Source organism: Tympanuchus pallidicinctus, unplaced genomic scaffold, assembly GCF_026119805.1.
Source record: "Tympanuchus pallidicinctus isolate F22 unplaced genomic scaffold, pur_lepc_1.0 scaffold33, whole genome shotgun sequence".
NCBI classification, from domain to species: Eukaryota; Metazoa; Chordata; class Aves; order Galliformes; family Phasianidae; genus Tympanuchus; species Tympanuchus pallidicinctus.
Genome location: NW_026294751.1, coordinates 3,196,590 through 3,221,939, shown reverse-complemented (window position 1 = coordinate 3,221,939; position 25,350 = coordinate 3,196,590). Strand labels below are relative to the sequence as shown.

At 48.0% G+C, this 25,350-nt stretch overlaps 1 protein-coding gene across 3 annotated transcripts; it reads right to left on the bottom strand.

The window, feature by feature from the left end:
• Nucleotides 1–1,970: 1,970 nt before the first annotated feature.
• TRNAU1AP (tRNA selenocysteine 1 associated protein 1) lies at nt 1,971–17,021 on the bottom strand. 3 transcript variants are annotated; one of them, XM_052698608.1, is made up of 10 exons: nt 16,855–16,995; nt 15,409–15,491; nt 15,207–15,304; nt 14,327–14,426; nt 11,659–11,711; nt 10,253–10,384; nt 6,946–7,065; nt 5,381–5,543; nt 4,837–4,870; nt 1,971–3,352 (listed from the first exon to the last, which is right to left on the bottom strand). In XM_052698608.1, the coding sequence occupies exons 3-10, from the start codon at nt 15,290–15,292 to the stop codon at nt 3,216–3,218; spliced, it is 825 nt and encodes a 274-aa protein (XP_052554568.1). In that variant the 5' UTR covers nt 15,293–15,304; nt 15,409–15,491; nt 16,855–16,995; the 3' UTR covers nt 1,971–3,215. The 3 variants fall into 3 exon arrangements, with proteins under 3 accessions (XP_052554568.1, XP_052554567.1, XP_052554569.1); XM_052698607.1 differs by lacking the exon at nt 15,409–15,491 and having other exon boundaries at nt 16,855–17,020; XM_052698609.1 differs by lacking the exons at nt 1,971–3,352; nt 15,409–15,491 and adding an exon at nt 3,408–3,771 and having other exon boundaries at nt 16,855–17,021.
• Nucleotides 17,022–25,350: the final 8,329 nt, after the last annotated feature.

The window sequence follows — 25,350 nt, the reverse complement described above, 5'->3', positions numbered from 1 at the left end:
TTTAAACATCAAATTCACTTCACGTTCAAGTAGATCCCAAGTTAAATCCAGAAATGGGTGTTTTATGACGTGGGCTGGGAGGCAGCGAGGTTGGAATGTAAAAATTCCTCCCCAGCCTCATTGGAAAAGCTGGGGGTTAGCAAGCCAATAAGGGGACAGAGTCAGAATACTTAAAGATCAGACCAAAGCTGCTCCACTCCTCCAATGGCACTCAGAGGAATCCTGCAGCCTGTTGCACTCCTTGGCAACGTGTGGTTTTCAGCCTCTGCAACCCAGGTTGTCATCTGACATCTCCTGCAATCTGAAGGATAACCCAGGTTGGGTCATTGCATTTCAGTCAAATAATATCAGAACGTTGAAGTCACTTTGGTAGCTGTGAGCAGACACTGCATGCTGGAAGGCAGAATGCTTGAGTCTAAGCCACAGATTTTGATGCAGTGTTCAAGAATTACATTATCCCAGTGAGCTGTGATATCCTCTGCCTTGGATTTCTTGCCTTCAGCACATTAAGATAAAAGCAAAATTCATCTTGCTGCACGGAGTCCTTGTTTTTCATCTCGTGTTACACCAAATGGAAGTTAATGAGGGCTTTTCCTTTAGCCATCCACAACAAAATCCCACACTCTCTTCAACCTGGATTCCAAAACAAACACCACAAATGCAGGTGACACCACAAATGAGGCTGCTTTGTAGTTCCACATAAAAGTGCCTTCCCTGCTGCAGGTGCTGCAATAGTAGCCAGGAGCTGAAAACAAGCACAGAGATAAATCAATTACATGCAGACAGAAGCACGGTGAGATTACCAGCTCAGCAGAGCACTGGCTGAAATTCCCACAAACAACCCCAAGAGGATGGCAATTAAAAGCCCACATCTACAGAGTTAAGCTGGGGAGGACGATTCCATGCCTCACGAAGCCTGGTGCTGCACCTCTCCCACCCACAATGAGGTACAGACAAAAAGCTGCCTCCTTTTCCATTCACCCCAGCTGAGCAGGGGAGCAATTCGGTTGCTTCTCCTTCTCTCCCAGGTAATTCCCAGCTTTGACATCACTGTAAGAAATGGATGTGTGCTCCCAACGCCCTGCTATTGTCCTGATCCCCTTCTGTGTGCACACAGCTATCCCAGAAGCTTGGGGATGCCATAACGATGCATCAGACTAACCTCTCCAAACGTTCTTTCTGCCACAGATCTAAAAGAAGACAGCAAAACAATTTTGCCCAAGGGCTCCTGCCTGTGAAGGGAGCTGCTCTGCAATAACCTTCAGACAGTGTGGCTTCCCTTCATTCCCCACCGCCTGCAAGCACCAGGCTGTGTCAGTCAGCAGTGTGTAACAGAGCTGCTGTGGGTATTAGGGAACGTTGAACAGGGCAGCACTGCTGGGCAGCCTTTCAACAGCAGCACAGATAAACTGAGCTTGTCTTCAACCAGGAGGGCTGCATTATAAAAGCTGAAATCTGAGGGGCAGGGAGGGCAGGCCAAAAAGAGAAAATGAAGGCTGTACAGAGCAGCACTCTTGCAGCACATCAACAGTGATGTAGAACGTGAATCACAGCAGAACATAAGAACCTTCATGTCACCTCATTTCGGCCACTCTACTCAACAGGAGCTTCTCAAGTAGAGTGATGCCACTTTTCAGCATTCAGCACCGCTGAGCAGCTTCACCAAAGGGAAAGAGCTCTCCTCCATCTCTGTGCTGCCCTTGAGATGCTACAGCACACACCAGGAGCATTCATTGCCTTAAATACAGAGCACATGAAGGTCAGATCACTGTTTACGGTCCACTGCGCTGTCAAAAGCGCAGCAGGAGATAAAAGTTCCCAGCTGATGGGAATGCAGAATCCTCTTAGCACACCAGAAATACGTTCAATGCAGTGCAGGTCACAGTTTTCCTCATGTTCACAGTTATGTCCACCACTGCAGTTGATAAAAATGACCACAGACGGACAAACACATCACAAACAAACAAAGGTGTAGCAGAAGTAGGCTTTATGAAAGTATTTAAATTCTGTGGCAAATCTCTGCATCAATATGGGGAGGGAGGCAACTTACTGCTGTGCATGAGCAATCAGTCACCAAACCATTTCTTGGACAGACATGTATTACAGGTAGTTTATCTCTTCCTATTTCTCAAAGAGTTTAAGGCACAAAAGCCTGAAAAGGGCTTATAACACGTACATAAGTGCTATCATTTTTGCTTTCACCTCTAAAGCAAGATAATATTCGCTTAAATATATTGCTTGTCCATCATCCAGCTTATACAACATTCAGTAGAAAACCGCTTTCCAAGTCAGCAACAATTTGTTGCACAATACATTGATTGGATTGCTCTGACCCGTTTTTGCTGCAAGATCCTCAGTTTCACCATATTTACTCTGACAGTGGAAGACGCTGTGAAACCTTAACATGATAAAGGGGCCACTGAGGCCTGTCAACAACGAAAAAGGCATCGTACATACAGTAACATTTCAACAAGGTTGCTGGTAGAAGTGTTTTAAACTGCTTGGCTGGTGGGGAATTCTTTCCTCACAGATGGAGAGGCAAGCCAAACATCAAGCAGAAGGCATCAGTCTGTAGTGGTTCTCTGACACTCCTTCCTGCCTTTGCTCTCCAAAATGCTTAGGAACACCAAGCTTAGTTCAAGATCACAGCTTAGATTCAGCAGAACATAGGCTTTCATCCACATGATTCCTTCCCATACTCAACTTACAGCAACTTTACCCAGTCACTAGGAAGCTTCTGAGACATTTTAGTGGTATTTGACAGTGACTCTTAAAAACCAAAACTTAAAAACCAACACGTGGACAAGTGTTGGATCAACTGACTAAAGACAGTTAAATGGGCAGCAAACCAGAAAGGGGGCACGAACCAAAAAGCAATGGGTAATTTTACTTAAAAGACCAACTTCTTTATTGTAGGTTGGAGCAGTCCTTCCCCTGTGCCATCCTGATGCAAGTTTATAAATTACAAGTAGTATTAAGAGTTCACTTCAAGACAAAAGGAATAAAACCGCTGCAGTTCCGACTTCCACCACCAACAGAAGTTATCACGGCGCTCCCGCGGCACTCCGGCGTTGCACAGGGAACACCACACTCCTCCTGTACTTCCAGTAACAGACCTGAGTGGAAAGGGGCCACCCCTGACTCCTGCAGGATCCATTTGCAGAGTAACAGAGCACCGGCGGATTCGTCACACAGACAGCGCCTCAGCAACGAGGCTATAACATGGCTGGGATCTCTGACGAGACAGTGTCCAAAGGCTGCCAATGGCAGTCCATCAAGGCGTCATAGAGCTCTTCACTCTGCTCCATAAACTGTTTATTTGCTTCATGGACATCCAAATGAGGTGCTGGATCTAAAGGAGAAAAGGCAAACAAACAGGCTGTGTGTTACATGGGTCGGGAACAGCACCCACACCCCACACACACGTCACAATAATGTGCAGCACGTCCCAGATCATCCCCACCGCTTCCCCGATCACAACCCGACTACTGCAGCCCTAGCAGATCTTCCAGCAACGGGATAAATCTAACAGCAGACCAGCCCTCCTTTCAGTGCCATTGCCCCAACAGCAGAGCCAACAGAGAGAAGGCATACCTGCACCTCGCAGCCCCCACTTAAACTGCCAGAGGAGGTGTGCTGGCACCACGGCACGGCGGAGCCGCAGGGGCGCAGGCACACGTTCCATTCTGCTCCCTCTGCTTTGGATGGGGATGGCAGCATCTGCTTCTGCAGCCACAGTCACCACAGCTCATCTGCTGGAGCCTCAAACATCTCAAAGCATTGCACAGTTAGTAACAGAAGAAGTGCCAGCGACAGCATTAAGCACGAGTACATCTCCTGTTTGACAGCTGGATGAAGTGTTTGCAAAGCATTCGGGGGCTGCACAGCAACCCGGTGGGATCCACTCTGCTGCTACCAGTGCATGGTGAACAGTTTGCAAGACTTGTGCCAATCGTGGTCCCTAACAGCCCAACCACCTCACAGCGTATCAGTGCACAGGAAACTTAATCAACAAGAAAAAGACACCCCGGAGATACCCTAATTATAGCACAGGAGTTCCACTTTCTGCATGCTGAAGAAAGGAGAGCCCTTGTGTAATGCTTCAGAAGCCAGCACGGCTTTCTCCTTGACGTCACTGCTTACACCCACAGGTTCTGCACAGCACCCAGCTGCTTTCTGCTTTCACCACGTGCTCTTTAAATTCTTATTTTTAAGACAGTAAGGAAATACACCATACAGTGCATAATCCACTGAAGACAAAGATTTGGAATTACCAGTATAAAATTAATTTTCTCTTGCATGAACGCTGCTCCTATGTTTATCTATAGCCCCAGTATTGTTTAGTGACCCATTCCACCCAATGCCTGCTGAAACAAATACTTTATCAGGACACTCTGATATCATTCCTTTTTCAAATGATAAGCACCAAGAAGTATGCTGGACTCCACAAAACAACAAGATTCCATGGACAAAACAGAATGCCTGCAGTGATTCTGTAGCATACCAGAGAACCAAACGAACCCAAAGGATGAAATTCTGTATAGTACAGAAAACAAAGATATGTGATTTCAGGGCAAAGGATATGTGGACACGAAACCACCAACGGTCTCAGTGCTGGTGAAGTCAATTAGTTACAGCCCTGATGAGGTTTAGACTGGGAGCAGCAAGTGTAAAAGATGCAGCCAGGTGACAGTGAGGAGCAAATGTTATCAGGCTCAGATTTAATCAAAGACAAAGGTGTATTGTACACTGCTTCTAAAGGCCAGCTTGAGAAAGGCTGTCTCCAATCAGTACAAAGGAAATGCATGACTTCAATAAAGAATTCAAGAAACATACCTTCCAATGCATCCTCACCAACTTCTTCATATGTCTGTAAGGACAAAGAAACCCTTAGGACAGCAGATAAAAATATTAGAAAAACATAAACATCAACTGCTGATTACAACTGTCATACAGTGACTTTTAAATCTGAGTGATTACAACAGCGTTCCTCACTCTCAAGCCCTCTGATCCCCTCCTGGCAGGCTCCAGGGTGTGGGTTCCACTCTAAACTTAACACAGAGGCAGTAGTTCTTTAAAGGGCACAGTTTGTGGCTGTCTTGATCCGTTTCAGCCTCTGAAACAAAGCTTAGAAGGATCCTAGAAGCCTTCTGCCATGACAACTGTACTTAGAGCCCCGTTATGCTCACTTGGTCCAAGCAAGAACCCCCTCAAAAGACAAGAGTGCAAGCCAGGTGCTGCTGAGCAGTTCTGCTTCCTCACTAAGGAGCCATGCTGAGACACCAGAGCTTGCTGGCATCAAGCACCCCCACAGCTCTGAAGCTCTCCTGCGTTTCTGTGCTGGCAGTCAGAGCAGGGTGAGTTCTCCACGCTGCCCTACCTGCATGGTGCTCTGTGTGTAGCCATACTGGGGGTAGCTGTAGCTGTAGCTGCCCGTGTTCTGGTCGTAGCCCCACTGTGCATAGTAGCTGTGGTACTGCTGGTAATACTGGTTGTAGCTGTAGTTGTACATCTGGCTGTACTCCGCTGGCTTCATGCGGTTACTTAAAAAGAAGGCAGGAATAGGTTACATGTCATGCAGAAAGTTATGTAAAAGCAGAAGAGAAACAGTTTAAGGTATGGTACATCAACAGGCTTTATTCTAACATGCACAATTCAGCCTCTAAAACGCATTCACTCTTGAATGAAGTCATCTTCATCATTTAAATACGTATGCAGAAAGAAATAAGTGGTTTATATTCAAACCTCCTTCCTGTATTCATATTCATCTTCATTTACAAACATTGCTTTAATTCTTCATGACTAATTTAGGATCACCTCCTGGCTCCGGAAAGGGAACAGTTTGGGACTATGAGCCTCAGTTTAGAATATCCTGAACCATGATCCATATTTTTGGGTCCCTTTTTCCTTCTGATAAATGAGACAAAGTATTCTGCAGCCTCCAGAGGTAAGATACTGAGTTTTGCTTCTCATTAAGAGTTAAAGACTCAGAGCCTTGCAGAACTGGGGTTTCTTTCAGAAAGAAAGGTCCAAAACCTCTCCCTTCTGCTGCTGCCATAGAAGAGCCTAAGCAACACCTGATTGTCCCCATCCTCACTTCACTGGATGACCTTCAATGCAAATACTTTAAAGAGTTCTTAAGTAAAAAGGACAATGGGTAAATTAAAAATTTACCTTAAACAGGAAGCTAACTGAAATCCTCATTCATTGCCATAAAGAGACAGCATTCCCAACAAGCTGGGAATCCCACCTCACCACTGAGATTTGAAATGAGATGACAAACGTTGCTTGAAAATGAGAACACATTATGCACAAAGCTCCACTGAAGATGCAACCAGTGAGAAGCAGGCAGAGGGAAACACCAGTCTGCTCCCCACAGCACATCCCCTTTTCTCCTCCTCACCCCCCCAAGGTTTCTGAGGTCGCTAACAATCTGCATGTTATTCAAACAGGGAGCAATAACTATTATTCGTATTACCCTAGAGCTACGAGCCCCAAGTCAGAGCAGGATCTCACTGTATCAGGTTCTGAACAAACACAGAAAAAAGAGTTAATCCCTGCCCCAGAAGTTTTATATTTACATTGCAATAAATGAACAAAGTCACTGAGCTTTGCTATCCAGGAGTCAATAAGCAGACTTAGGCTATTTCACTTAAACGCAAAGGAACACGTACTTCTCAAATACTCACATTTAAATACTGTGTGTGTTTGTGTATTTAATCATTTATATAATTAAAACCAGCGGAAAACGCTTCGTCTTGGTCTAACAGCATAAATGTTGATGTCTGTGCATTCGGACAGACATCAGCTTCACCAGATTTGTGTGCATTCCTCTACTTTGTGACGGAAACATCCAGGATGTGCACCCAGAGCTCTGCCTGACACCTAACAGCCCTTGGGATCCCACATGCTGCTCCTCCCCGCTCGGGCTGCTCTCATACTCACGCTTTCGGTATCGCCACACTCAAGCGCACCGGTTTGGAGCCCAGCCCCACGGCTCCCTGGCACTCCGTCAGCGCTCTTTTCTGCTCCAGTTCATCGGTGAACTTCACGAAGCCGTAACCTCTGTGGAGATATGGAAGAATTTGTATCAAACAGAAGCAAATAAAGACTCGCTGCTTTTCTTTTCCTTTTTTTTTTTTTGGAGTATTGATGGTGAAATCTAAACTGGCTTTGCAAAGCACAGTAAGTGAAACGCTTCCACTGGGGCTTTTAGTAGAGGTTACATGATTCCCTCTTCCAGTTGCTTTGCTTTCTTTGCAGAGAGCTTGAATGCTCAGATCTCAGCTTCAGCAGCACTTGTGAGGGCTGCAGAGAAGTAAGTAAGCCAAGCCTTCTGCCAACAGATCCCAGGGAACTCAAAGTGAGCTGACACAAGACATGTCAAAATGCACCAACAGACAGCAGCAAAGCCTCAAATCTCTACTGGGAGAACACAGGCAATGTGAACAGACGCAACTCAGCACAGGACTGACAAGATAAAGGCGTTGCCACTGCATCCACAGCTGCCCCACATGAAGCACAGCGCTGCTTCTCCATAGGATCAGCTGAGATGTGCTTTTTAATCACGTCCTTTTTCCAACAGCAAAACACCAACTGGACTTTCTGTCACTGCCAACAACCACCCGATCCCATCAGCACTGTCAACAGTGAATGAAAACGAGCTCTTAACACCAGGTTGCTAAAACTTGCTCTGATAGCACAGCTGGAGCATCAGCAGCACTCAGACAGCAAGCCCTCAACTGCAGCACTACAGCACAGCACCAGCATCAGCCAGACCAGCACCATGAATTCCCTTCCCCCCTCCCTGATCCCGAAAGTCCTTTGCGTGGGCCTGGATGCTGCAGTGAGTCAGAAGCGATGCAACAGCACCCCAGAGGGCAGTGCCAGGATCCCAGCATGGGATGGGCCGCCTCACAGCACAAAGATCAAAGACTTGGGCTGGGAGGGGAAGAGGAATCCACCTGGGTGACTGAAGGAGGTGCTTGGCTACCCAGGAAAAGAACAAGCCCAGAGCGAGGGTGTAAACGTACAGCATTATTATCTATTCTGTGGGAACAATTAAATGCAAAGTAACACACACAATGGTTTTGAAAGTGTCATCACGAAGCACTCATACCACATCCACACTGGGAGTTATTACAGAGCAGTTGGTGTCCCATAAAATGCAGTATCTTGCACAGCAAGCTATAAATGCAAACCTGAATATTTATTTACGTGTACATCTGTGCATGCACATATGTATGCTCCCCAATAAAGAAGCCCAAGTCAAAGCTCAAGCTTGTCAACATACAAACTGGATAATGAAGCAAGAGCAAAACTCTACATGGGTACAGGTTCTGTTTCAAATCGGTGACCTTAATTCAACTCACCCTCTGTGAAAGCACAGTGGCAAATCAAACCAGTGTAAATCAACACCTGAGTCAGCTATGGTTGTTCTCACAACAGTGTGCAAGTTTCTAAGCAGCTACAGAGGCTGCAGCAGCCTTCAGGTGGGAACAGAAGTGAAAGCAGGAATGCTGCCAGCTCTGAATGAGTGGTGGACAAAGTAGATGGAGGTGTGGGTTAACAGCTGGCTGCAGCAAGGCAGAGGTGATTCTTCCAGCATTTCCAGATGCTCAGTTTTTTCATGTAAGTGGCTAAACCCGATTTTAATACAGGCAAAAGAAAAAAAGAAAGAACCACATCCACAACAAAACAGCAAAAAACCACCTCCAAACAGAGCAAAAGCAACAAAAAACCCAAAGGCAAACAAACAAACAAACAAAAAAAAACCACCCAAGCACACAAAAAATCCTCCCCAAAAGCATTTTGTTGAAGTCAGAATCTGCCTGGCAGACATTCGGCCCTGTCCCAAAACTTAAAAGAAGACTCCCAGCCTGCACCCATGGCAGAAAGCAAGGAAGCAGACACAGCACGACAGCACCAGGCTCCAAACTCTTCTCTTGCTTGGACAGCAGGTGCTGGGAAAAGCCTTGCAGGCTCAGAGCTTCACCAGGCACCTCCACAAACACCAGCATCCATTCTCGTACCACCCTGACACTTGCAGTTGCCTCAGCTTTGAGTAAGTGCCCAGGTCATAAAGAAGCTGGAAGCAACACCCCAGCAGTGCTGGGTGAGGCTGCTGTGCTCTCCCAGCACCCAGCACTCACTGCCCCTTCCCCACATCGCAAGGGAACGCAGGGCACCTTGCCCTGAGGTCTGCACTGAGGAGCTGTGCCCAAAGCCCACTTGGTGGCCAATGAACATCACCCATCACCTGCACTGCAGAGCAGAACAGGAACTGGGGGAGGCCCCAAGGCACAGCTGGTCTCAGGAGAGGGGGCAGCAGCAGCACACTCAACAGCCTGAGAGACTGAGCAGCACTGCAAGAGGTTCAGGTCGGAGATAAGGAAGACTTGGAATGAAAACTCTGTGAGTTAAGCAGCATAACCTCTCCATAGAGAGCCATGCAGCACTGGGACAGGCTGCCCAGACAAGTTACATCATCTCAGCCTGGGAGATTTTCCAGGCTACACAATTCATCGCTGACCTGAGCTCATGTTGGCAGCAGCTCTGCTCAGAGCAGGAAGTTGGACACGAAACCTGCAGATATTCCTTCAAACCAACAGATCTTAGAGTTGAGAAACCCTTACGTGAGCAAGAGGGAGATCTACAGCCACATTCTACGTCTTGTCACCACATTCTCATAGCTATTGTGTCAGAATATTGTGTTTCATTGAAGCCATGTTCTGTCCTGAAAACAAGGACGCTAGCCAACTGGTCTCTCTCCTAAGAAAATAAAAAAGAATTCATGTTCTCCAATTTAGAAAATGTTTTATTAACATTAAGAACATTTTTGACATCTGTTTTTGATGAGACATTTCCAGTAAAGATGAACAAGGTGGCTCCTAACTCCATGCTAATGAATCACAGCTTTGTTTGCCCTGCCCTATTTGAAACAAAAACCTGCAAAGCTTCCACAGGAATATATATTCAATAGCCCAGGAATATATATTCAACAGCCAACTGCAAAAGCACAGTTCTGTCTGAAACTCCAGTTTTTCCAGGTCATTTTTCAGCTTTTTCAGAAGTGCAACACTGCACTGCCAACACACAGAGCACAACATTGACCCCAACACTGCACACATCCAGGAGTGTTACAATCCTACCAGGTGTTCTACTAACATCTAAACTATTCTTCTTCCCTTGTTGCACATTTCCTATGCTACAATGTGAAGTTAAAGAAAAGAATGAATAAAAGATGACTTACTTGGATACTCCTGCCTGGTCCAAAACAACTTTTCCACCTCTACATGATGGATAAACTTTAACAAAAAACTCATACAACATGCCATCATCCACGTCAGCAGTCAGGTCTCCCACAAAAAGTGAATATTCTGGACTAAAGAAATCAAAAGAAAACTTCTTAGGCACAAATACACACATGCCCACAAAACGTGTGATGAGCCCAAAAATTTGACCTCAGAGGAAACTGACATGAAAGGACCATTTTTATCAGCCATGCTTCTTTCAATTAGTTAAGCAGCACAATGAGTCTACGTTATTCTGCTCTGTATTGAAAGATGAGTTCAGTTCTTAGTTCTCAGACATGCTGAACTGGGTACTGTACATGAATTTCTAATGTCTCAAGAAAGCATCGCTGTCTCATCTATAGGTTTGCTATTTCCTGAATACTCATCTTAAGTTACAATACATGAATTAGATGCTTTGATGCTAAAAAGCTCAAGTATTTAAGAAGACGCTCCTGACCAACCTGCTGTGCCACACAGAAGGTAAAGCATGAGACTGACAGGTGGCCTAAGTTATCCTCCCTCTGCTAGGCAAGCTGCTGGAGTCAGCAAGGCTGTGTTACCCATCTGCAGTCTGTGACTATTTCCAGAGCAAACAGAACTGCAAGAATGATACAAGACGTAAATCTCATTCTTGGCCCCATCTCTCATGCCTTGATTCTAATCTGAAGTTGTTTTTCTTCTTCTTTTTTTTTTTTTTTTTAATATTAATAATTACCCAAACTAAAAATACAATTGCTGAGATATGAGTAACACAACCCTCCCAAATTGCAGGACTGTGGTTCACACCTACCTGACCACACCGTGCTGTTGTTTCTCCACCTGTGCAAAGCATTTCTGGGCAGGCTTTCTGACAGCTGCTGAACAGCTCGACTTCAGAAACTCCACACAGCTGCTGTGCCTCCTCCTGGGCCTTTTGCTGCTCCTCCTGAAGGCAACTCACAGCCTTGCTCCCTCCCTTTGCTGACTGCTGTGGTACCACAGCCAGTTAAGCCAGGTGCTGTGAAACCACTGCCCGCACCTTCAGGTGCCAAACACAGCCATGGCATCCAGCAGTGTTATGATGGGATGCATCCTCAAAGTCCTAACATGCTGCAGTGTACGAATGTTTACAGTGTGCTCCCAGACAGTTTAATGCAATCCATGTTTCTCACTGTGGGATTTAGCAGCCTGGCTCTGCCAAGCAAAACGGCACAAGGCTGAGTTGTATGCACCTCATGAATTCTCTCCTGTCCAATTTGCTAGCTGTACATCTTGTCCAGCAATAATGAACTTGTGGGTTTACGTATTTTGAACACTCTTTGCAAGGCAATTGATAAAGAGACATTAAACAGGCAAAACTAATATTTGAATGTGGGGTGTTTACCTGTTATCGGGCTGTTTTCCATACGTTGCATAATTCAATTTAAATCTCTTTGCCTGAAAAAAGGCAAAAATGAATCCGTACATTCAAATGCTCCCATGTAAATCCATACAATTAGGAAAAATGCAATAAGCTTACTTTAGATATCTGTTATTTTTAATACTGGCAGACGTTCAGAGCTGTCAGGCCATTCAGTTCAGGTATCCAGGACAACATTTTTATTTCACTCCAATACAGCTACAATAATGAATAATGAAAAGGAGCTGCACCAGGGGGTTTGCTCTGCTTTATTTCAACACTCCACAAAGGCACTGAAAGATGGGCTAACCTCACCCAGCACCAAAACTGTACGTCTTAATGGAAGACAGGAACACTGAGGTCCTAACAGCAAGTATTACATGACTTCTCACGTCAAGGTCTTACAGTGAAATGACAGCACACACAGCTGGGTGCTTGATGTTTGTCATTTACCAGGATACTGACAAAGCAAAACCTGCCACACTGAGAAATGGAACCAATCCCTGATTCTGGACGTATGACTGAAAACTTTGCTCTGCGTGAAGCTCTCATTTATTTGGGTGGGGAGGAGCTTTTCTGAAAGATGCCCCCTCTCTTTTTTACACACAAGTTTCCCAGGAACTCACATTTGTGCCACCTCACCACATCCTACCGGAGTTCAGCCTTGTGTCCAGGACCCAAGGAGCCTCAAAATCCCGTGGGTCTCAACCCCTCAGGACCCTCACCTGATGCTCAGCACACAACGACCCACAGCTCACTGCCCAGCGCAGCACTGACTGCTAATTCCTTACAGAACAGTTCCTTCCAAAACAAGTCTGACAGAGGAAGAAGCAAGGGGCTGCACTCCTTGAACAGAACACTGGTTTCAGAACTCACCCAGACAGTGGAAGAACTAAACTGGATTCCCTTGCTAGTACGAAGACACAAATGGCTTCAAACCAATCCTTCTGTCTCGCAGCAGACTTCCAAAGCACACATCTCTCTGCACTATGCAGTGGCATAGCATCAAAGAATTCCATTTGGACAAAGAACATAAGCCTACAGTTAGTCCAACACCTAGAGACCAGAACATTTGTTTCTCACAGAGGAGAGCCTGGTGTGTTCCCAGGCCTTGTATGATGTATCTTCCTCCCTCAAAAACAGCATAAATAATTAAAGGGAAATAGAGCAAAGACTTAACTCCAGGCTATAACCCTGCTCCTTGCATGCCTGTGTCCATGGTGTACAGTGGTACTCAGCTGTTTCCGTGGACCATTTACAAGCTCAAGTCTCCTAACACAAAATTGAGATCTCACTTTGAAGCACTTTCATCTTTTTGTTGGATCTAGATCTTCACTGCAATACTTTGGGCTTAAAGTCACTGAGAAAACTGAGAGTACCTGCACACATACAGGAGCTGGGGACACTAACTGTCAAAGAGGCACAACAAGAACACCAGGGCTGACAGTCCTTTGATTCACTATGCAAAAATAAACACAGGAGTGAGCCACATTCTGTTTTCTGCAAAGCAGAAACTACATAAATGCAAGAGAGGAGCTGAACCACTGCCTGCTGAGCGCACTGAGTTGGGCTGCCCCTGTCTGACACCCGTATTCTCTCCATGTGTTACACAAGTTGTCCCCCTGAACGACATCCTATTTTGAATTAAACTAAAGGCCAGTACTCCCCAAAGCAAACTTCAACTATTACCTTCTTGCAGAAGCTGCTCTCTTTCTCAGTGACTACAGAAGGCACCCAGGAAGATTGGCTTCTCTTAGTTACGGCCTCTTATTTGCAGAACAGGAGCGTGTTAAACGGGACAGAAGACCTCCAAACATCTTATCTATTCCTTTCAATGGGGAACTTCATCCTGTTAGGAAAGCTGACCAACCCATGGGACTAACTGCACTGAAACAGGCATCAATGCACCTTCATGTATCACACTGTAACAGAGGTGACCTCAGAGTTTCTTTGTGAACCTGCCATCCTCGCTCCTGCAGCCGAACTCTGCGGATACCAGGAGCAGCTGTCAGCCATCCCACTTTCACATACCTCACATTCAAGTCAACACCCTAAAATTAGCTGCTGTGGCTATTCTTCCTCTTCTTCCCATCCACCCAGCTTTGGGGTACCTGCTGTGTGTTGCAGTTATACAGTGGACCAGTTCTTTCCCCACTGTAAATGGGTCTGAGTAACTCTTGTTTGCTAGGGGCTAAGAACCAGGCAGTGTTTAAGGGTCGCTTTTGCAAATCAAAGTTACTGAAAATTAAGCTTAAACTTGAAAGCTCCCCCTGTGTATACATCACAACGTACAAATTGTAACAAATGTACATGGAACTGTAAATGCAGAGAGACAGAAGGACTGTGGTGTGTATATTCAACCTATTTTTTCCTTGCTCTTCTCTGTTTTCTCATTGCTCCAATTTTGCTCACAGCAGAAAAGCTCAGCAGTAGAAAGCCACACCACAGCACTTCTATACCTGGGCATCACCCAGACCCTCACATAAAAATGAACATTTTCCAATGCTTTTCTTACCAGCATTATGGTCATGAAATCTAAAGAAACCCCCCAGTTTGCTACTTAATTTCTTTGTCATCATTACTCAAAACACAAATTCTCCTCAACTTCTCTCTCACAGCTTTGCTTTTCCACCAATTGATGTGATTTACTCACCGGTGCAGCACCAGGAAGAGGTTTTCCATTGATTTTATGTAAACACTTCTCTGCAGTAGCCAGATCTGCAAATTCTACAAAGCAATAGCCTGCAGGAATTCTGAACACAGACAGAGGACAGGAGAGAAAAGAGATTTCAGAGTGAAAACGTTGGAGGAAGAAATATTATATTTTCAGATAACTGGTAGAAAATTTGCTCCAGTAGCAACACATGGAGGATCTCTTTGTCCAAGTATAAATGTCAGCTACCAAACAGACCCTGGTACAGTAATGCTGGATCTTCACTGATAGCTCCTACTTACCAATAAGTCACGTCAACATAAGAACACAGAAAATACTTTTGTTCACAATTATTCCACTTTCACTGACCATAAATATTCCCACCCAAGTTTGAGAGACTGAAAAAATGAAATGACAACAAAAGAACACAAGAATACTCCAGAACACAAAAATACTTCATCTTGTTTACAGTCACTGATTGCAAATGCACTCCAAAGGTCCTCTCAGGGTCCTTTCTAAGTGAGGCCTCCCACCTCTGCTAGCATCACGTAGCTGTGCTGTTCCAACAATTAACAGCCTTGTCACTGAAGCCCCCTGCCCTGACTCTGTATCCCCACGCCACGTGCGTGCTGCTCTGAAGGAGTGCTGCAGCACTGCAGGATGGTTCACTGAGAGCAAGGTCAGAGAGTAAGCAACTGTCCTCTCCACTGCTGTCATCAATGCGCCCGTATCGATGGCAGCAATGGTGAAAAGCTGAAAGGGAAAATGGCTCTAATATGGACAGCCCCACCGTGATGCCAGATAAACTGCACACAGTTCAACCCCCCGAAGCACAGCGATGCAGCAGTAGAATTAATGGAGAACAAGTATGAACAGTTACCCTGTCAACCTGTTTCGAATGATTTTTACACTCAGTACAAGCTCTCCCATCGTGGCAAAGGCTCTTGAAACAAAGTTTTCATCCATGTACGGCTCCAGCTACAAAAGCAAAAGAATCAGTTAGATCAGAGCATCCACAAAAAGGAGCATATTTGTGTCAATGTCCCCCTAAGCAGTTAAAACATTATTGAGAAGTATTTTACCCTTGCGCTTCAAAAAGAAGGTTCATTTAAGAGGGTCGATGCCACTCAAAATCAGCAGGCATGCATGAACCAGGCTCAACAGTCTGCAAAGTGGAACCCAAGAGACAGCATGAATTTCAGAGAACGGAGAGCTTCCACAGAAGGACAAAAGCCACTCAGAGACATACAGCAACAAACTGAGCACTCGCTATGCAGGAGCAGGGGGGAAGGTGATGGTAAGCTGCTTCTCTGTAAGCAAATAGAGATCAGGCCAGCAGTAACAGCACGTGAGTGCAGCACAGCCTCAGGTGGATGGATGGATGTTGTGCATCAGCCTCCATCAAGCTGGGGTAGGGGGCTGCAGAGCCGTGACTGCCTCATATAACCATGGAGTTACACGGGGCAGCACTGGGAGACCTCCAGCCCCATCCTGCAGCAAGGTGTGCTGACTGTGCTGCAGTGTGCATGTGAGAAACAGCACTGTGAATGTTGGGGTGCACGTGGAGTGCTGTGTGCATGAAGGCACTGCAGAGCGGGTGTCAGCGTGGTGTAGTGGCTGAAAAGAATGAAATGGTGCCGCAACTGGGCCTGAATACGTGGTGAAGGTGGTGAGACAGACAGCCCTGCAGTCCCTCTTAAAGCTTGTAGTCATCACCCTACAGTGTTGTCATCGGGAACCAGGTGTCTCCTCCACTTGTGTGTGTGGCAGAGCCCGCAGGCTTGTGTGTGAGTGTGTCTGACAGCAGGCAACCACACACACTGCACTTGTGTGCAAAAGGAGGCAGAGGAGAGCCAAGCAGCAGGAGGCAGCCCTGCACAGGGCGATCCTGTGGTATGTGCGCCCATGAGAGACAGATTCATAAAAGCAACAGGCGACGGCTGCTGGGACAAAAGAAGTAAAGTCCTCGCAGTGGAGAGGCTGCATTTAACCCTCCGTGTGGCTGAGTGTGGAGGCATCGTGAGTGGCAGCCCGAGCGCCTCAGCGCGAGACCGGTGTGAGCACAGAGCTTGCGAGCGTGAGAGCCCAGGAGCGCCTGGGAGTGGAAGCGTGAGCAGCGAACGCAGGCGGCAGGGGTGTAAACGGCACAGGTGGGGCTGCGAGCACAGCCGTACGGGTCTGTGAGCGTGACAGCCGGCGGGGACGCGCTCAGCTGCGAGCGTGGCAGTCAGCGTGCAACTGTGCGAGCGTGCAAGAGTCACGTGACAGTGCGCGCGTGCAAATGCTCACGTGACGGTCAGTGTGAGAGCGTGAGCGCCGGCGGACCAGCGCGCGTGTCAGCGCGTGTCGGTGTCACTCACAGCACGAGCGCCTCTCGGCTGTTCGGAGCCGCCAGTCACCCCGCAGCGCCCTCAGCCTCCCGGCGCCGGATCCCCCAGCAGCTCCCTCAGCCCCGCCGGTGCCCTCAGCCCACACCGCCCCGCTGTCCGTCGCACAACACCCCGCGCGGGTCCCGGCCGGACACTCACGTCCCCCATCCATAGGCTGGCGGCCATACTGCTTTCGCAGAACCGAGGAGGATTCAGCGGGGCCGCGGTTTCGCCTCCCGGCTCGGCTCGGAGCCGACTGACGCCGGGCGCGCGGCCCGCTCCCACCGCCCCGCTGCCCCCGCCGCCTCCTCCGCGGCGCCCGTCGGGCGGAGAGAGCGGCGCCCCCGCCGCCACGGGAGCACGGGGCGGAGACAGCGCCCCCTGCCGGCAGGAGGAGCGAGGGCGGGCTGAAGGATGGGGGGGGAGCGGGGCTCTGTGGGGAGGGTTGGGGCTGTTTGGGGGGGGGGGGGGGGGTTGCGGCTGCGGGGGGAGGCGGGGAGCTTTGGGATGAGGGTTTGGGGCTCCCGCGGGAGCGAGAGGAGGTGTTGGGGCTCTGTGAGGAGGGTTTGGGTCTCCAGGAGGTGTTTTTGGGGCTGTGAGGAAGGTTTAGGACTCCATGAGGGCGATTTTGGAGCTCCGGGGGGAAGTTTGAGGCATTTGATCCCACGACATGGGATTGCCTTAAAAATTGTGTGGCTTTTAAAGGAAGCAAAGAATTACTTCATATGACAGCGCACTGGACCTTGCGGTGCAGAAATATGGAAACTCTGAGTATCTCATAATTTGGTGTAGTGAAGAGGTAACATTGCTTCCACTGTGCTGCCTTTGGGTTCGGGTGTAGTGTAACCTTCCCTCTTCTCCAGTTTGTTCCGTGGGCTCTTCAATGTCAAGGACGGCAGTTCTTGGAGCAAACAGGGCCCCTTGTTACAGCGGAGCACAGAAATGCACCTGGAGGATGCAGTGCTGCCATCTGCTCAGCATCTCAGTGCCGCCAAACACAGCAGTTCTGTTTGCAGGGCCTTTCTGTGAGCCCTGTACCCCCCGATGGAAACACGGGGCACAGCTGCTAAAGCTGGTTCTGCAGTCACTGCAACATGCCATAAATCGAGCAGATGATGACAGGGACAACCCCAGCCCTCGGTGCTCTTGCATTTGTGGCTTCTGCATCTCGGCAGATGTTGCTCTGCCGCTTGCAGCCCGTCAGAGGGCAGCAGAAGGCTGCGGGTTGTTGGCTGGAGCTTTTCTATTCTTGCAATTGGGCATCCTTAAGCCTGCTGTGAGCAGCGCAGGACAGGAGAGCTCGTCCTCTGGAACTCTTCGTGAAGCAACGTGTGAACGTTCACTTAAACCTTGCCCTGGAGCATCGCCATGCTAGAATAACGTGTGAAACCGAGCAGGAATGGAAAGAAATGTTAATCACGCTGTTTTTCCCTGCAGATGAACGTTGACTATCACTGTGTTTTTGCAGGGCGCTGGGAAAATCCTTGATCTTCATACTGGGTACAGACTGCATTTCTGCCCCCATTCTGCAGTGGCCAGTATTGAGTAGTCCAGAATATTGCCTCATCAGAAATTAGGAGCGTGTAAGAGTTGTGAGATTAAAAACATGCTTACAGCTACATTTGTTGTCTGATTCTTTGCTCCCCTTGGGCATCCTCAGGTCATGTTTCCAAACTCTTTCCTACAGTGTTGCAAAATATGGCATAAAATCAAGACAGACAGCAAGACCCAGCACTGTTAAACTGCAGGATGCAGTTGTCAAGTGGCTCTTTTTGTGCCTACGTGTCACTGGCAACCTGACCTCTTAGGTACTCATCCTCTTTGGAGTCCCTGCTGAGGCTGCCTTTCAGGGTGGTTGTTTTTCCAGCATGGCATTTCATGCACTGCGTAGCACTGAGCTCTGCTTCACTCAACTCAAGAAGCTGTTGCTCATTCTGTCCTTAACTCACAGCTACTCAAAGTGAATCGTTTGTTCTTTGTCACTTGCTGAAGTGAGTCCAGTATCTTTAATAACTCCTTTCCGTTTTTTCCTTCCAGCTGAGTAATAGAGAACTTGCTTTCTTTTTTATTGTCCTGGGATAATCCGTGGAGATGGATATTGAGCAATAAAAATGCAGGAGGAAGCCAGGGTCATATGCTTGTGTTGGGCTCGGAGAAGGTAAGAATGTTATATTCTGTCCTATATCCTTGTGACAGAGCAAAAACACTGTAAGGAGAATATTGAAAAACAGTTTGTTCCCCTTAAAAGTTGGTGGATTGTCAAAGAAGGAGCAGCTTGTAACAGAAGGACGTGGGGATTCGTCTGCCTTCTGCGTGGATAGCAGTGGCTGACACATCCTGTCCCCTCTGCTGGCACAGACACACCGTGATTTCCTGCTCTGAGAGCTTGATCTGAAAATTGCTGGGTAAATTCTGATTGCCATTCGCTGTAATCACTGCAGGTATCATCCTGAGCCCCCAGAGCCCTGGGCAGTGCTGCCATTCTGCTTCCCAGCCGGGCACTCTAGGAGTTCAGCTTGTTGAAGGGCCCAATGCCATCGGTCTCAGAGCTCCTTCACCTCTCAGGAGCTTCGGCTGCGTTTAATGTCCCCTCAGTGCCTCTATGAGTGGTCCCAGCTCTTAAAATTAAAGGGTTTGAGCCTGAGAATCTGGCCTGAAAGACTTTAATTTGGATCTGCTACTTTTAGCTTGAGTTTGAAACTGACTCGCATCGTTTATCAGCCTCTGGTGCTACAATTTACTGTGCTAGAGCTTCCTTTGTTGGGCTCACAGGCTCCAAGTCCTTCCTCACCTTTAGGCAACTGCAGCCAATGGGCTGAGATCATGAATGAAGTTGGACAGGGATAGTTAAGGTAATAAAGGAAATGAAAAAAAATAAAGATACATAAAGCCAAAGCTTGGAATGGCTTCTGAGATTCTGAATGTCCTTTTAGTCATTCAGGAGAAAATATGCAGTGAAATCTGTTCTCCACTCTTGCACAAGATAGCATGTCTTAAGCTTCGTACAAGCACATTTTTTGTATAAACACAACACAGCTTCAAGTGACAAACAGATCTGGGAGATTTTTTGCCCATCAAATATTTACAAATGATTGTAGGCTTGCACATATCTGCTTTGCAGCCACAGCAGCGATTACTGCACGTGCTTGGAGGAGCCACCCTTCACATTAAAACTTCTTCACCATTCTTCACAACTACAGAGAAGCTCCATGAAGCTCCTTCCCACAAAGGCAACGATGCACCTCTGTGGGCAAAGTGTCCAAAATGCATTTTACCCCCGTTTGGCTGATTCCTGTATTGCAATTGGTGACACGAGGTACCATTCCAACAGTATGACTGTGTCAAAACAAGGCACTATCATCTTTGCCAATGCAGACAGGGATAATTAGACCAGTGCTGAAAAGTCACAGGTTTTGGTTGTTGCTTTGGGTATAAACCAAGCAATGTGACCATTTTTTGTTCTCTCTAAAGCATTGTTTCTCAGAAATAAGGCCTCCAGAATTTGAGTTCTTCACTGTGGGAAGCATCCTGAGGCTTGCTGGAGGTGCCATGTTTAGCCATAGAAACAACAGAATGAAAAATACTGCAGTGTATTTATAGCAAGAAGGATGATTTATGGGGTAATGATGGTTGTAGTGCTTCTAGCTTAGGAACTCTATATGGAACAGAGTAATTAAATGTGTGGCCTTTAAAAAGAGGGGAAAAAAAAGAAGCCCACAACAACAACAAAAAAAAACCAGATGAATAATGGAAAACAAATCCCCTCTCTGGTGAAAAGCCAAACCTGTGTTTTGAAAATCGAATGCTTTTTTGGGTTAAGCAGTGAAAAAAAACGGACTTGATCTTTGCAACAGCTTGGATTTATTATTGGAACCAGTTGGCTGTGCCATAGAAGAGAGGAATGTTCTGGTAATTAGAGCAAGAAGCTGGGAGTCAGGAACAGTAGGGTCTGTTTCTGGCTTAAGCACCAGCACGCTGTGTAGCCCTGGGAAGCAAGCTGCCTCATTCGTACCCTGGCTTTCCCATCTGTAACACGGGGCTAAAGAGATTATTGAACCTCCCAAATGGTGTGCGCTGCTGAAGACCATCCTGCAGCACCTGGCGGTCTGTGCTGCTGCAGAACGGATCCGCACAAGCCTGAGCTTCAAATGCTTTGGAAAAATCCTGCCCTAAACCTTTACAAACCTGATTGCCCGGATTCCTAAATCCACGTGTGGGCCTCTAATTGAACACGGTGTGATTTCCAGAGGTTTGCTGATGAAATAGAACATGATGGGAACGACGTAGCCGTGAAAACAGCGCGATCATGGGACGTTTCCCCCCACCGGGCTCCTGCCTTGAGCTTGGCCACTCCTGCAGCCCTCTGAGCCCCAGCAGCAGCGCGTGAACCCACAGCCTGCAGGGTTTGTGCCCCATTGCGGCACTTGTGGGGGGCTGCCACGAAGGGGAGGGTGGGAAGTGGTCAGCAGGGCTGCCGTGTGCCATTCTGGGGGTCTCCGGGCGGCGTGAAACACTGCTTGCTGTGCTGGGAGCAGCTGCTGTAGGCGAGCAGCAGTCAGAACGACTTTGGAGCTCCCCGCAGCTCCCCTAAGGCCCCGGATCTGATTTGGTGCTGCTCTCCCAGCGCTTCAGTTTCTAGACTGCCATCTGTCAGCATCGGGAGCCCTCAGTTTGGATGCTGCCCTGCTCAGTGAGCAGAAGGAACGCCACTGCCTCGGCTGCTGTCCCTCCCCAGGGCAGAGGAAATGTGCACTGACAGGGCAGGAAATTCTCGCCGGCCGCAAGGACCTGGAGCTTCGCCTCCCAGTTTCCTGTGGGCTTTACCCCGGTGTCAGGCCCAGATGCTTCCAGATTATTAATAGCAGTAGTTACATTAACAGGTTCGTGTTTTTCTTCTTCTGTCAACGAAATTATTTCTTCATGGAAGACTTTCAGGTTGTTTTTATTCAAAGAGGTCGGGAAGGACCCAAGAATTGCAGCACTGCAATCTGTCCAAGCTAACGAGCAGCCAAGCAGGGATTTTGCTTCGTGGAAGGCTCTTGGTCTATACAGACAGGCTCTGAAGTTCCTGTGCAAAACAAATAGCTGCAAACTGGGGCAGGCTCAGCATGGCAGAGGATTTTGTTCCACAAGTATTTCCTCGCAGCAGCTGAGCTGCTTCCAGAGTGCAGCCACTTTCTCCTTGCTAACGGCTCCAGCCCTTGCATTGCTCCCTTCAAGGGGCCGTGCAACAAAGTGACCGTTTCCAAAGCACAACCTTTCCTTCTCTGGTGCGCCACATAAGTTGGTGTTGATCAGACCTGATTGGTGTTATTAGGGAGAGCAGGATTCTGCAGAGAGCCCCAGCTTTTTGGAAGCATTATTCGTGGAAAAGTGCACTGACAAGTGGTCCCCTGTTGTTGTCCCACGCCACAAACTTTCTTCCCATAAAGGAGGAATGGGAACAGGTTCTCTTCTCGGCTGCATTGGTCATGTAATGCTGCAGATCTCTCAGCTCAAGGAAGTGAATCTTTATTTAGATTAAAACCAGCATCGGTTTACAAGATGTAGAATAGACTTTGTATGCTGGGTTCCCTGCTGCATTGGTTACCCAGTCACTAGTCAGAAACTGCTGGGTGCCTGGGAGGAGGAGATGGCTCCACTGCAAACCGTGGTTTGAAATATCTTGGCTCTTGTTGCTGAGGAACGTTATAAATACTGTTCCCAGGACAAACATTCTCCATATCTGAGGGCTAATGAGCCAAACAGCTGCTCTGAGGCTATCCACCTCTGACACCAGTAAACACTCAGCCATGTGAAAAAGATTTTAACGTGCCCAGACACTCCAATATAGAAGTTGTACGTGTGTCTAAAACACAGCGTTCTCACCACTTCCATTTTGCACCTTCAGAAGAAAAAGCTCTTTGCTGTCTTTGACACCTGCAACTGTCAGAACAAAACCTGCACAGCCCATGGTGCAAATCCAGCTGCTTTCAGCCCAGTGCACCATGTTTAAGGAAAGGAAGGGAGCACGAAGTGGCACAAGCATCTATCTTAGGAAAGCTTTCTGTAAAGGTCCACCTGCAGCATGCTGGAGTATTCATTGGTGTCCTCTGGCTGTCTGAACAGCTTCAATTCCATGACCCCAGTAAACCCATGCATTCTCCTTTTGGGCTTTCCTGACTCTTACCCTTTAAATTCAATGGAATTGCGCCTGATTTACACCCACGTGAGTAGAGCAGAATCACTCCCTTTTCTTCAGCAAAACAAACATTTGTTACTTAGAAAGAAAAACAGCGGAATCTTAAAATGTGATCCAAAGCTGAGCGGAAATTCTCAGTAATGCAGGAATTTGAGTTTGTCCAGTTTGTAAACACAGAACGGGGGGGGGCTGGGGGCTGTAGTTGGGGTTGTTCTGCCATGGGCACAGCATGCAGGGCAGCTGAGAGGGTCCTGGAGGAGTTGTAATGGGAGAGGACTGAGCTCTGGCAATGCAGGTTGCGGTTTATCCACCAGCCAAGCCCTTGGTCAGGCCTAAATCTTGATGCCGATAGCCCCAGATCCTGGAAGAGAGTGAGATCCAGAGCTGAACCAAAGGAAGTTAGGGGTCTAGAGATGCAGACAAACTGTTAGGATCCTTTCTGAAAGCACCCTGGTGGTCTGAGCGCCCAAAGCCTGAGGGTCTCCACTTGTGCAGACCTCGCAGGGCTTCTCTCTGGTCAGCCTTTGCTGAGCTCTCTCCAGATCTCAGGTTTCCACAGCTCCCTCCATGCTCACCAATTCTGGATAGCTTTGTGCGCATCCCCTCCATAAATTCTTTTCAATGCCAATTTCACCTAAGCTGAGCTGCAGAGCTCCCTGAAGCTGTCAGTCAGGTATGGAGAACCCAGTGCAGCTTCCCTCTACCTAGACAAGAAATGCACACGCGCATTCACACCACACTGCTTGCTTAGCACAGCCCACTGAACTCAACATGAACCCCAGACCCAGCAGTAACCCATGATATTTATGGAGTGAACAACTTCCTGTGAAGGATGTGGAAGAATAATATGGCTCCTGGAGAGCCCTTGCCCTTCCTCGCATTCACTTTTATCTCACGCATGTGATCCTACAATCATTTCACTTAGCTGGGACTGGAAGAGCGGGGTCATATCCTGGCTGCTTTTTCCTCTATAGGAAAGCACAGGAGAAATGCTGTTGCTTTCCTTCCCGAGTCCTGTGGTTCTCTAAGAAAAGGGCAAGCATAAGGTACCTAGGAAGTGTTGTTACTACCTTGTACCTGGTCCCTGTAGTCATCTGAAGAGAGAATCTGACAGACAAGAAACATGGGGATGGATGATTGCTGGCTGCTCTGGCCGTAGCTCTGCTGATGCTCTCTGAAACCCAGAGGTTCCTGCTGAGCTCTTACCTGGGGCAGAACAACCCAGGATAGCCCAAAACTGGGAGCCCCTGTCTTCAAAAGCTGTACAAGGCATGGGTGACCAGAAGGCCCAGATGCGGACGTGTTTCTTTCTTGGGAAATAGAAGGGGCCTGGTTCTGATCTTGTGTTTAGGAGAAAACTGACTTGTGCAGAGCTGGAGAGAGAACAGAGCCATTCTTGTTCGGTAGCTTTGCTCTGCTATGAGCTGAGGGGGGTGTTGCTGGAAAGTGCAAAATCCACACTCAGAAAGGAATGCAACCACAACCAAACACAGCTACAACCCTTGCGATGAGGTGGGAATGGCCGTGCCCCAGCCTCACTGAGCAGCCTCAGCTGGGAGACTCCAGCAACAAGACGATCTCGAGGTGCCTTGAGATGCTGCTTTCTGCCTTCCAGCTCTCAGCCAGCTTCCTTGCCAAGCTCACTGTGATGTCCTGCATCGCTGCCTCCCTGCTGTGCCACTCACCTTCCCTAGCAGCAACCACAGGGCACGACTTTAGCGGGTGACTCCAGGAGGGAAGACCCCAGACCCCTTCCCACTGCCTCCTTCTCACCCCTGCTGTGCCCCCTCACTTGGGAGTCCCAGCACAGACCAAGAACCGTCCCTTCTGTCTGGTAGGTCACTGTGCTGGAGGACTTGGAACAAGCAACAGTTCCTCTGCAGGGAAGGGGTAAGAAGGTCTGCTCTATTTCTCCTTCTGAATGAGCTGCAAAGAGCTTCCGAGCTGTCCAATTAAAACAAGTCTCTGACAAAAATAGGATGAGAGGGAGCTACTTTAAAAACAAAACAATCCAGCACAGCCCTTCCCTTCTCAGGGGCTCCTATGGAAGTGCCAGCTTTAGATCTGCTTTGGGTATTTCTTTCACTGGAAGCCACAGCAGGCAGTGACCTCCTGGCGCTGGCTGGGAGAACATGGCAGTGAGTGAGAGCAGGCTTGCAGGCACCATCACGTCTCCCCTAAAGGCTGATTTTGCTGCAGCCCAAAGAGCAGAAATAAGATTCTGAGTGTGGGAAGGAGCAGAGCAGATGTTGGCACACGCAGCACCAGCAGCCAGCCAAGCCCGTGGGAGGCCGTGCAGCAAACATCACTTCAGGCCCTGAGACTCCAAAACAGGGAGGATGGGTTCCTGAGCTCACAGGTCTGAGTGCAGCTCCAGGTCCCTGCAACCTGGACCAGCTCTGTGGTCACGGGAGCCCCTCATCAGGAAGGGCTCTGCTGCTGCTTGCTTCTGTCCCAGCTTCACTCCTCGTGGC